Genomic DNA, 13153 nt, shown 5'->3' on the forward strand with positions numbered 1-13153 from the left:
ATAAAGAAAATTAATACAACTGCAGTAAAATAACCTGCAAAGGAGCTATCTTAGTTACTTTGTGGGTTAAATTGATATGGTCTGAAGTTCAAGAGGACTTACGGTTGATGAGTAGGACCAGTAAGTAACTGTATTGCTGTGTGATCTCAGAAGTAGTGTGGGTACCATGGACTGGTTTCAGTCACCTGATGTTATTACTGTGGAGCAATTTAATGGCTTCAGAAACCAATACATGCTCTGGTAGTTAAAATGAGACATGTTACATGCACTGCTTTGTTAAGAGATTTTTCTTTGGAAAAAATATTGAAGAGGTAATGAAAAACTGATTTGAATACATTAAAATGGCCAAATCAAATGCAGAACTTATATACTGTGCCACATTCTTCATTTTGTATAACATTCTATTCTATAAAATGCATTAATAATATGTAATTACTATAACAGCACTGAAGTTTGCTATGTAACAAGGGAGAATGAAGTAGAAAAATGTTAAATATGTGTGGCTTGAGTGGTGGGAAGTTGCTCTGGTGATGCTGATTTTTTGGAATTGCTGATTGTTCTTGAAACTTCAGTTGTAAAGGTTTCCTTTCTGTTTTTTAGAAGGGCTTTATTGTTTCAGGATATTCAGTGGGTGAGTGAAGGATGTGCACTTTAAGCAGTTTTCATCTTTGGTAAGAAGTCCCTATGCATCCCTATGCAGAAGATTTCATTATATACATTTCAGATGCATATTTCATATGATGTTCCATATAGATTCCATTATTTTTCTTGTGGCACTCAATAACAAAATTATCTTAACCTGATTTGTGAGGTTGCTAGGTAGTAATCTTCTGTTATTGCTAGTTGTAAAGTCATGCAGGCCAGATGGTGTCTTCAGTTATGCTTAGACACAGCCTTCCCATAAGTGGCTCTGGAAGTTAAGGGGTTGCTGAAGTGTCAGCAGTACCAGTGGACCTAGACAAAGCATCTCCCTCTGCAACGCCAGTCACTGAAATGCCGGCTGTCCTGAGGCAGGAGAGAAACTCACTGCAGCACTGCCCCTCTGCTTAGACCCTATAATGAGGCCTGCTGGATATTCAACCTTTTCTGTTTCCCAGCATGTTCCTATGGATTGGAAGGGCAATGTTATGGTTTTTTTTTTTTTTTTTTTGTTCCTGCACATTTGCCCAGTAGCACTGAGTTTTATTGTCTTGATCTGGTTACACAGTTAATCCAAGCTTCTGTAAGGACTTTGACTTCACGCAGCCATAATACTCTGCGTAACTTGTTGGAGAGAGAGAAGAGCAAATGCTGAATATTTATTCCTAGTAGCCTCTGGGACAAACTAGAATGAGGGATAGCACTGCCTGATACGAGGAACTGTGCAAGCACTGTTAAGAGCTGAGGCTGTACCTTGTGTTTGTTGTTGTGAAGCCAGATGAATGGGGTGTGGGGAGTGGAAAGATGATCCTAGAGGATGCATGTCAAGTACACACACAGGTTAACATGAGAAGTGAGGGAGGATGGGGAGCAGTGAAGTGAGAAGATACCCTCCTCTCCTTTTGCTGATTGTGCTGAAAGCAGCCTGGGTGGTTGTCCAGCAGGACGTTCCTTGGTGCAAAATTTTCTGTCACGATGCTCTATGAAAAAGGGCTGCTGTTTCTGGGTGGAAAGGAAAGAAGGAAGAAGAAAATGTGGGTGGGCTGTGAAGGGTTGTGCCTTTGTGTGTTCTTTCTTGCTTTCCTTTTATTAATTCAGGTGTGCCTAGGGAGATGCTGAGTGGGTGGGAATTTGTGGTAACCCACAGTATTATGAATGTTTTGACCATTAAAAAGAGCATCTAGCTTTTTACCAGTTTTTGGCTGGTTAACTAACCACTGATTTGATGATCTTTTTCAGGTAAAGGGAAAAAAAATGGAGGGGAATTAAAAAAGATAAAAAATCTGTGAGGTGATGTATTATTTCTGTGTCTCTGATTTCAGAACCATGTGATGGTGGGTGGAATAGTGGCAAGGAAGTACTAAGCCAAATGCTCTGTGACCAATGCCTGCTGGCATTGATCTGAAATAGCAGAGAGCTACTTGAGTGCTGGAGATGCCTCACTTCATCTGCAGGTGTTTGCTTGCCAGGTGGAGCAAAGTGGATGATGTAAGAAGCATGCCAAAACAGGGAAATGAACTCTTCTTCTTTTTTGAGTATTTGTGCTCTTTCATTTGTTTGTGTTGGCCGCATACAGGAATTTGTACCTTTCAGCTGGACTTGAAACATGAAAGGGGAAAATGCAGAGATCTTACATTAAGGGTTTCAGGAATTCAAATTCTGTTAAATTTGACAATAGAACTAAGAAATTTAGCCTCAGAAGTGAAATTGCCTATAAGCTTACCAAGTTTTTTTTTCTTAATTTTTGCTGCAAAGCACTCTGTGTTGCCAACAGAAATGTGTAGTGTTTCTGTCTGCTGCATTCCCTGTCTCTGTAGAGCAATTAAGAAGGGTATATATCAAGTTGTCTCAAACAGTCAGAACATCCGTAAAATGTTGCCCTGTGGAAGTTCAAGTTAAAAGAGGTGGTACATTGGGGTCCACACTTCCAAAAGAGGTAGGAATGGCTAAGCTAAAGTAAGAGTCAATCTTGGCATAGGAGAAAAGGAACAACAGTTTGTTAGACTGCATTAACTTCCCTGGAGTAAGCATTCTACCCAGCAGGTCAAGTTGTCATCCAGTAGAGCCAGGACTAGGAGTGAAGGAAGTAAGATCTACAGCCTAACTGGGGTACTGGAGCTTCATGTGGATAGGACTAATCTCTTTTGAAAATACTTAAGTTGAAAGTAATTACTTGTTTGTTGCTCTCTCTCAGCCACAGGGGAGCATTTATCTTGATGAAAGAATATTTGCAGATATTCTCTCTTTGCCAGGATGCCAGGGAGTGTTATCCATGACCATGGTTTTTTAATGCTGAAGGAGCAAATTTGTCAGAGTTGTGTGGCCATTTTTCACGTTCTACTAGTAGACTTTTAGATACAGCCTTCTTTAATGCTGCTATCATTTTTTCATACATGAGTTACAAATTACCGTATTAAATAAATTAAACTGCTTATGCAAGCTGAAAGGCCTTCCAAATACTGTAAGGTAGCAGAGTAGCTTTAAATTGTGTGGATTTGATATATGTTTCTAACCAATGCTGAAATAACTATTCTTATTTAAAGGTAGTCTTAAAACTTAGTGCATAAACAAATTCTACAGTTTTATATAAATTAAATAAATTGAACTAATTGCAAATAGAATGAAAACTTGATACAAAGATAATTGTAATGACTGATGGTGGAGTAAATTGTCTACAGAGTGATTTCTTTTTCTTTCTGTGCTTACCTTTCCTTTGTAGCATGTATGTGTATCTACAAAATATATAGAGGTAGTTACATTTAAAAGTGTGCTTTACAAATTTTTACCCTCTCAAAACAGAAACTACCCTAGAAAAAAAACATCTATTTTTATTTTTAACAGATTAATTGTTCGGTACTGCTCCTGATTTTTACTGTGCATCCAAATGTTAATAATGCATAGTTTGCAGGTGGTGCTGCATTGAGCTGTGATTGAGGTGGATTTCCACTTTTAGGTGCCTGCATTTTCTTTCAAAGATGCTCATTCAGACGTACAGGTCCTACTTTCTTTTCTTTTTTTTTTTTTCCCTCCCTAATCCAGATGCTGTCAATGTCCTGTTACAGGGACAATGTAGTTTTTGTCTATAGAGAAACAGAAGGGTTTTGTATTCCTTGTTCCTTTAACTGAAGGCTCTTAAAGCATTGCTTATTGCTGGGAAGTCACTTCCTCATCAGCAGAGTGATTTCTGAAGGTGTGTAAGCAGTGTAGTTGCTACAGGACTGATGCCAGGTGCAAAGGTTGGGAGTGGAGACCTGGGTAAACCTAAATGAGGATGACTGCAGGTCTGAGAATGCTGAGGGTGCTGTAGGAAGAGGTCAGAGAAGTACCAGGTAAAGAAGAGTGGGTTGGAAGGAGGCTCCACGACTACCACTTTTTCCAAAGGCATTTGACAAATAATTCCCTAAAGAATTTTCTTTGCTTTTGCCCAGTTTTCACTACTTCCTTCAAATACTGTGTATTGTAATAGTTGCAAACAGGTATATTATGTGGAGAAAATTACATCTCTGCAGAAGGAAGGTGGAAAGAACTGTATGGAATAAAGCAACTATTAACTTGCCTACAATGTCCCGGGTTCAAACAAAGTACTTTGACCATACAAAAAAAAGACTTCATACAGAGCATTTATGTTCTCTTAATGCCTAGCTATCTGTCTTATACAGAAAAATTGCATGTAAAGTGATATATACTTGGAGCTTTGATTTACTTTCTGCAGGCAAGTTTCTGCTTCACAAAGTACTGTATAATTTTAATGGCAGAATTGGAAGGAGAGAAAATACTCTGAAGTCATGAATGCTGTTTTGCTCTTTCTGAAATCCTTTGTCTCTAAGAAAACATAGTTAACTCTCTTTATTCAGCAGCCATTTTTAATGGGAGACCCAGCCATTATAGATGTGAGAGTGCTGAGTTATTTAGAAATAAGAACTTTTCTTGTGGAATGCACCATACTCTAACATTTCAGAATAACTATTAAGTGCCCATATTTTATTTTTCTGTTTATTTGAATGTACATGTGCTTCAGTTCAGTTCTTTTAATATCTATTTCCAGTATTTTTTCAGTATCTCATCTTCATTTATAAGCTCAAGCTTTTTCATTACGTTATTTGCTGTTTACAGCATACTTCTATCAGATATTTACATTACAAGAGTGTCCTATTGTGTTGCATTTCAATTTATTTTTACTTCCTGCTTTGCAGCCTAATTTTAACAGCTGCTCTTGAGCTTCTAGTAACCTGCCTTCAAACTAAACATGTTCTGAATCAAGTTAATGAGTTGTTTCTGATATTCTGCAGTGCCTTCTATATTCTATTATAAACTGAGTTTATGGCCCTTTTGTATCAGGCATACAGGACTAGCTAAATTACTTCTTCTTGGCAAGATCATGTTTCCAATGAAGTTAAGGCAAGAATGAAGTGCCCAAGTCTTTTCCATGTCACATAATATAGCTGGGTGAAAAGCTAAGCAATAAATTTCCCAGGCATCTCATCAGGGCATTAACTCCCTCCATTACAGCAGCGGATGATGATGAGCAGTGTGGAGGTGGGGTGGTGACTGCAGGTACTTTGAGAATTCTGTTTGAATCCCATATGGGACAGAAATATTTTCAGGAACATCAACAAAAACCTACGTGTTGGAAATAATAGCTTGTAAGAGCTGCAGCTTGTATACAGTATGCTGTTTACAGAGTCTTTGGTGGAGAATAACATGTAATATAAGAACTGACTGCATCTGTTATTATTCCAGGTCAGAGTCTGGAGAAGGCACTGAAGAAGATGCAGGTACACTGAGGACTCAGAAAAAATGAGCCATGCATTTTTCTGAAAGCTGAGAAGTAGCCCTCTATTAGGGTCATGAAACTACGACAAGTCTTTGTGTCGCTACTGATGTTTGGAGTAGCTGGTCTACTCCTCTTCATGTATCTGCAGGCCTGGACTGAAGAACAGAATACAGGTACAGTAGGATTCTGGGTTGTGGATTTCTTGTGGTGGATTTTTTGTTTATTAGTTTTTGATAAAGTGATTGCATCCATGGCTTAAAAGGTGTTTGGGAAGTCCATTAAGTAACTGTGGAAAGCTCAAAGAAGTCCCCCCTGTGTGGCAGTAGAATGACATTGACTGATTTGTTTTAATAAAATAAAATATTTCATACATACATGAGAAGAGGCCCCCTAGGAACCTAATCATATCTGTTTCATTTGCAAAAATAAGTGTTATGAAAGCATATTGTGTGTATTCAAAGCCAAGTCCACTTCTGAAATTTTGTTTGATGATTTTGTGGGTGTGTGCTTTTTATACATTTATGTTGTGTGGAAAAGCAATACTCTAATGTGAACAAAAATGGTGACAACACTCATAAGGAATCATCCCATCCCAGTGTTGTTATTGCTAGAGATACTTAGATACTGGATTTGTGAACCTTTGTCATATGTCACATCAGTCATGTTGCAACTTCAGCTAAATGTGTATTGATACTGGCTCTGGGTTATGTTACTCCGTTGATTTTCTGTCAGCTTTTTCCTCAGCCCCTAGTACATGCTCAGTTAATCTAAAGTAAGCTCCCTGTAGTGTGTATGGGGTGGATATTTGTAACATCCTCATCACCCACTGTTTCACTTTGCCAATACACCTCTTTTGTAGCACAATATGCCATGATACTTGTTTTTCTTTCTCCCTCCCTAAAAATATGGTCTGTTCCCAGCTTGTTAAAAAGTACTGCCTATTATGTCCTCTTGCCTCTGTTGCTTAACTTCTTTTTCCCCTGTAAAAAATATTTCTTTAAAATATACTGATAATATTGTGAAGAGAGATGTTCATAGAACCACATTAGTCTTTTGGTTTCATTGATCTGTGTTTTTATTTGGCATGGGCTGGTAGGCTGTGGTAAGGTAATTCTGCTTAGCTCAGGGAAGGATAGCTGAGGATTTCTAATGCATTATTCCTGCAGTTACTTGATGTTGATTTTGAGTGTTTCAACAAAGTGCAGTGGTCACAATTTTGTTCGCTTTTAATGTTTCTGGGCTGATCATAAAACCATTAAATATCCAGAGTTGGAGGGAATCCCCATAGATCACTGAGTCTGTGCAAGACCACCCAAAATCCAAACCCTATGTCTGAGAGCACTGTCCAAGCACTTAAACTCTGGCAGCTTGGTGCCGCGACTACTGCTCTCAGGAGCCTGTTCCGTGCCCACCACCCTGTTGGTGAAGAAATTTTTTCTAACCCCCATTCTAAACCTCCCCTGACACAGCTCCATGCCATTCCTTTGGGTCCAATTGCTGTCACAAGAGAGCAGAGCTGCCCATCCATTCCCCTCATGAGGAGCAGCAGGTTGCCAAGAGGCTTCTCCTCAGCCTCCTCTTCTCCAGACTGAACAAAAAAGCCTCCGCTTGTCTTGCCCTCCAGGCCCTTCAGCATCTTTGTGCCTTCCTTCAGATGTTCTCTAATAGTTTTTGTCCTTATATTGTGACATGCTGACTTGTACCCAATGCTTGAGGTGAGGCCACGCAGCACAGAGCAGAACAATGCTTCCCCTCACTCACTTGCAGTGCTGAGCCTAATGCACCCCGAGATGTGGTTGGCACTTTGGGCTACTAGGGCACACTGCTAACCTAGGCTCAGCTTGCCATCAGCCAGAACTCCTAAATCTTGTTCCATACGGATGATAACCAACCTCTCATCCCCCAGTCTGTATGTAAATCCAAGATTGCCATGTCCAAGGTATAGAATCCAGCACTTGCTCTTACTGAACTTCATGCAGTTGGTGATTGCCCAACCCCTAAATCTGTCAAGTGCAGGGCCTCACTACTCTAAGGAGAGTCTACATCTCCCAGTTTAGTATTATCCACAAACTTACGTAGTACGCATGTTAGTCCTGTGTCAAAGTCATTGATGAAAATGTTGAAGAGATCTGGCCCCAGAAAACAACCCTGTGAATCCCACTAATGTATTTACAAGCGTATTTTAACAAAACTCTTAGAAGTAGTATAGGATCCCTTTGGAAAGGCTCCCATGTAATCAAGTGTTGACAAGAGTGTATTGACAGAAGCAGATCTTACAGAGTGAATCTTCCTTGAAAAATCTGTGCTGTTCTTGAGAATGTTAATGGCAGACATCTTTGCTTTCAAGGTAGTTCAGGAATGTAGATGATGTCTGTAGATTATTGATTTATTTACTTGCTGACATTCTTTACATTCCTTCCATCCTTTGTCCTGTAGTTAACCTTTCTTTCTGTGCTGTGCTCACTATTACTATTTCTGTTCTCCTCCTGCACAGTCTCACTTTCCTTTTCTCTGTATGTATGACTGTTAAGAAGAAATAGGAAAAAATAAAGGGCAAATTGGAAGATACTGTGTTCTTTGGGGCAAACAGATGCTTTCTTTGAGAATTTTCTCATTGATTATATTGCCATCATTTTCATAGAGTCTTTTTCTTGTTTTCACATGGAAATTATGTATGTATGTGTTTCAATAATAAAATAGGAACTATCAGAAAATAACACAATCATTCACGAGCTTAAAATATGATTGCAGTTTTGTACCCTTTTGTGTCAATGGACTCTTGTTCTGACAGCACTTCATCAGAATCCAAACAATGAATTTTGGCATTCTTTGCAGTAGACAGGTCAAGCACATCAGAAAGTACATGGGAAAAAAAAGTCATTCTTTGGTGTCTAGTCTTGGTTGTTTCTCTTCTAATTTAGAATGTAGAGAACTATTCTGTTTTATTTCAAACACCTGTACCTCTTCTAAGTATTCTACAGCACAATTCTCTAATGATTTTCTCCTCCTTTCCTTGGTGCTACTTAAACTTGCTACGAAATGAAATGTATTTCTGTATTCACATTATGCCTTGGTTTATGGGCACTTTCCACTCTTTTCTGCTGAGTTTTCCATACTGACAAACATTTTTTTTGTGAACTGTGGCATTTTTGGGGATGAGCTGTCTGGAGAAGCACAAATTGACAAGTATCTATATAAGGATTTTATATTGTCTTTTAACTGTGTCACTAGTTGCACAGCTGTAAGATAGCTAGACTTTTAATCTGCAACTATTTGATTTGATATTCTACGGAGAAATGAAAAATGTTCCTTGTGCTTCTTGGTTGCTATGCCATGAGTCTGTAAAGACAAATTTTTGTTGTAGTTGGAACTGTTTTCCACTTCTGTGGTGCCCTGCTCAAGACAGATAACTATCGTGTTTGCGTTTGGTTGGTGAAGCAGAAAGTAGTTAAGGTTTGACTCAGCACAGGAATGCCATGTCTTCCGCTCCCTCCTGCAATGCTTGTGCTCCTCAGGTTAATTCTAATCATGGTTGTCATCTCTATCCCTTTAAAAAAAAAAAAGAAAAAAAATCATTCTGAAAAGCAGCTCCTATCTCTATAATGGTCCTTTCTGGCTTTTTAGAGAGACATTAGCGAACTGTGATAAGAGATGAGTATCTTGGTTTGTCTTTGTGCGTGGAGTGTGTAGAGACAGGATGATAAATCCACACTTGGATGTCAGAGCCCATTCTGCTGGAAGTCATCAGTTCACCTCCTTGCATGGTAGGAAACAGACATGTCAAGGGCAATTGGAGATATGGGCATCAACACCTACATATTATACCAGGCTAACATCACTGACATCAACATTGATAGTGTAAAATGTACTCGTGTGTTCTGCCTACAACATAAATGCAAATATTTATTTATATATGTTCATAGTCAGAAATGAAATCAACTAAGTGCTACTGATTTACTGGACAGTTCTCTATACTGTTTTATGCTCTTCACTAGGGGAATTAAATACTGTGTCACTGATTTAAAAAATAAAAAAAAAAGCAGCTACTATTTGTTCCATGCTTAATAATTTCTGGCAGTGTAATCTCAAATAGGGGAAGCAAACTAATGGGTCTTCCAGAACTGAGGTAGAGTTTTATATTATGAATCTCTTCAATTAAGACATGTGAGTGTGCATAGGACACTTGTGTTTTAACCCAGCTATGTTATAGATGTGAATATACTTTTAAGATAGGTTTCTGGTATTGTACTTTGAAGGCTTATGTTTTTGGAGGCTCATATGATTTACTGTGATTGGCTAGTACAAAATTATCATTGAGTATTTTTGTGAGTAGACTTATGTGATGAGTGCTTTGTTTTCTTTCTTTTTCCAGTAAATGTATTGGAATTCATTGTTGTGGAGTGTGCTTATTAACTTCATGCTTATCTGGAACTATTTCAGTGTTTCATGAGGTGCAGTATGACTGCTAACTCATCTGGAGAAATGCTGTGCTGTCCTTATCACTCCTGAGGGTAGGAAAGTCTGCCTCTTCTTTTTCTCAGCAGCTGTTTCGCCTTAGAATGTTGGTTTACTTGTACATGCTTTCTTCTTCCTTTGCAGGGCATAAGTGTCACTACATTTCTTTTGAATTTGCCTACAATTTTTTGCAATACTATATGAGTGACTAGGCAGTTTTCAGCAGCCTGCTTACTTTTCTGACACTGGAACATTTTGCCCTTTGAGCTGCTGAGTAGGCTCATCACTCTGACTGCATTCCCATTCCTTAGGCTGATGCATTTATTTCTATGAAGAATTTGAAGAAGCTTTACTCAAATTGTCATTAACAATCTCATTCTAAGAAAAATTTGACATCTGATAAAACAGCATGAATTGTGTCACTTCAGTCTGCTCTTGGTAGCTATCCAGACCGTATCTGTGCTACTCAGCATGAAGGTGAGCTTTTTTTTTTCCTTGCTTTCCTTCCTAGCCTTGGTAGCTCAAGATCTCTTGGTAACTCATTGAGATACTTTGAGTCTATGAAATTTCTTCCATGTCTTGACATACTAAGTAGCAGTTGTGTGTGTGTGTGTGTGAATGTGTGCAATACACGGTACCATTTAGTCTTTGTGCAGCTGATTTTTTTTTTTTTATATCTTTTTTATTTAAACTTCACCCAAATGGAACAAGATTATGGCTTAAAGGATAGTTCATATGTAATGGCTTACAGAGGCAAACATTTACAGAAAAATCGAAGTTTTGTTGGAGAGTCTGACTGTCAATGAGAAAGTGCTCAATAACCGGTATTAATCATGGATAATCTAGTTGGTTTAGGACCTTTTAAATATTTGTTGTAGAAACCTTGGGTAGTTTGCATGAGACATTAACAGCAGGAGAATGTCACCAGTATGACAAAGCAAATTTTCCTTGTTTACAGTGCTTAGCGATCAGTGAGACAGCATGTGTTCAGTATTCACCCTTCTCATTAGAATATACTGTCTTCTCTACATATTTTCCTCATTACTGGCTTGAAGAAAAAAATAAGAATGATTGATTAGGATCAGTAAATGCTGGTTGGTGAATGATTTTATTGTTCTTGAAGTTTCTCACAAGAAAGTGGGAAGGGAGGAGCTGGGGAGCTACGGGCTGGTGAGCCTCGCTTCTGCACCTGGAATGATCCAGGAATACAACCTCCTGGAAGGCGTGTTAAAGTGCATGAAGGACGAGTGGGTTATCCAAGACAGGCTGGCTTCACCAAGAGAAGGTTGTACCTGACCAAGCTGATGGCTGTGATGGTATCAGTGGATAAAAGGCAGGCAGCTGATGTCATCTACTTGGACTTCTGCAGGGTCAGGTCTTTGACATGGACCCTCACCACATCCTTCAATAGAGAAACTGGAGAGAGATGGATTTGAAAGATAGACCATTTGGTGGATAAGGAATTGATTAGATGGTCACAGTGAGGAGGTTATGGTCCATGTCACCAGTCTTCACCTGGACAGGTGGTGTCCACCAGGTGTCTGTCTTGGGGCGGGTACTCTAACATCTTCACTGACAACATAGTTGATGAGATTCAGTGCATCCTCAGCAACTTTGCTGATGGCACCAAGCTGAGTGGTACAACTGATACAGCAGAAGGACCTTGATAGACTTGAAAGGTAGGCCCTTGTGAACCTAATGAGGTTCAGCAAAGCAAAGGGCAAGGTTTTGCACTTGGGTCGGGGTAATTCCAGACATATACAGACTGGGAGAAGAACTTTGTGAGAGTAGCCCTGCTGACGAGGACTAAGGGGTCCTGGTACATGAAAAAATTAACATGAGCCATCAGTGCACTTGTATGCTGAAAGGCCAATGGTATCCTAGGTTTTATTAGAAGAGGAATGGCAAGCAGGATGAGGGAGGGGATTGTCCATCTTTACTCTGCCTGCATGAGGCCCTGTCTGGAGTGCTGCACCTGGGTCTGGGGCCCCCAGCAGGAAGGATGAGCCTTTGGAGAGGGTTCAGAGGAGAGCCATGAAGATGATCACAAGGCTGGAGCACCTCTCCTATAAAGACAGAATGAAGGAGAGAGGGCTTGTCCTGTCTCGAGAAGAGAAGGCTGTGGGTAGACCTTATTATGACCTTTCTGTATTTAAAGGGAGCTTATAAGCATGACAACTTTTTTCACATGAGTATATAGTAATAGGGCAAGGAGAAATGGTTTTAATGTAAAGCAGAGAAGATTTAAATTAGATATTGGGGGAAGTTTTTCACCGAGAGGGAAGTGAGCTGCTGGAACAGGCTGCCCAGAGAGATTTTGGATGCCTCATCTCTGCAGGTGTTTAAAACCAGGTTGGATGGGGCCTAGGCAACCTGATCTAGTACTTGATCTAGTGATTGGCAATCCTGCTTATGGCATGGTGTGTAGGAACCTGATGATCCTTGAGGTCCCTTCCAACCCAAACTGTTATATGATTCTGATACTATGATAAGTCCAGAAATAAAACCAACCCCAAAACTCTGAAGTGCATTCTTTTCTGTAGAAAGTCAGTGTCAGAGAGAAAATCAGCTTAAAGGCTCTAAGACTGTAAATATTCATTAATTAAGGATTGCAGAATATGCTGTATTTAAAGTGTTACTCCCTGTAAAGATAACGTTATTTTCAGGCACTCATCAGCTTAACTTCATAGAGGGTAAAATATCAGGCACATCATATAGTATGGATTTTGACTGATTTGATCCTGATTTAGTGAAGATGTGCAGTAGCAACCTTCCTGGCAGCAAGAGGGTATAGTGTTTTTCAGCTTGGGAAATATGATCTGTTTCAGTTGGTCTTTAAGAACTTTTACTCCTTCCAGTACAACTCATATCAACTAAAAATGATTTTTCTTCACCATACTTCCCCATCATAACAAAGTCCAAGACCGTCATTGATATCTAGCAAAACTGTGTGATACCTGGAAGCAAATAGAATTTGTCCCTCACTGCTTTGTTGTTTCAGATGATTTTGTGTTGATTTTGACCATGCAGCTTTCCATAGCACAATCCTGGCTGAAATCCACAGTGAATCACAGCTCTAGCAAATTCAGGCTGAATGAGCACAGTTGTCTCTTAATCCTCTAGTTTCCTATGAGCCCGCATCTGTATGGGACAATGACATGACAGTTATCAACACTGCCAGGAGATGGTAGAAGTTAGTGTAGGGATAGGGAAAAAACTCCCTGTCATTTTATTCCTGTTTAAAAAAAGAAAAAAAAAAAAAAAAAAAAAAAAAAAAAAAAAAAA

The 13153-nt window shown here is 39.3% G+C and overlaps 1 protein-coding gene across 5 annotated transcripts in view; it reads left to right on the forward strand.

Moving 5' to 3' along the window:
• Positions 1-653: 653 nt before the first annotated feature.
• The window catches only part of CHST9 (carbohydrate sulfotransferase 9), an 87714-nt gene continuing 75214 nt past the window's right edge, over positions 654-13153 (forward strand). Inside the window, exons 1-2 of one of the 5 annotated variants that reach the window (XM_042808878.1) lie at positions 654-671; positions 5380-5586. In XM_042808878.1, coding sequence (XP_042664812.1) covers positions 5487-5586 — 100 coding nt within the window. In that variant the 5' untranslated portion in view covers positions 654-671; positions 5380-5486. Of the gene's footprint in view, positions 672-2008; positions 2128-5379; positions 5587-10089; positions 10346-13153 lie in introns of those variants that run through there. The other 4 variants (XM_042808877.1, XM_042808880.1, XM_042808879.1 and 1 more) reach the window with 4 other exon arrangements.

This window comes from Centrocercus urophasianus, unplaced genomic scaffold, assembly GCF_019232065.1.
Source record: "Centrocercus urophasianus isolate 14NV4802_14NV808 unplaced genomic scaffold, USGS_Curo_1.0 seq_11, whole genome shotgun sequence".
Taxonomy (NCBI): domain Eukaryota; kingdom Metazoa; phylum Chordata; class Aves; order Galliformes; family Phasianidae; genus Centrocercus; species Centrocercus urophasianus.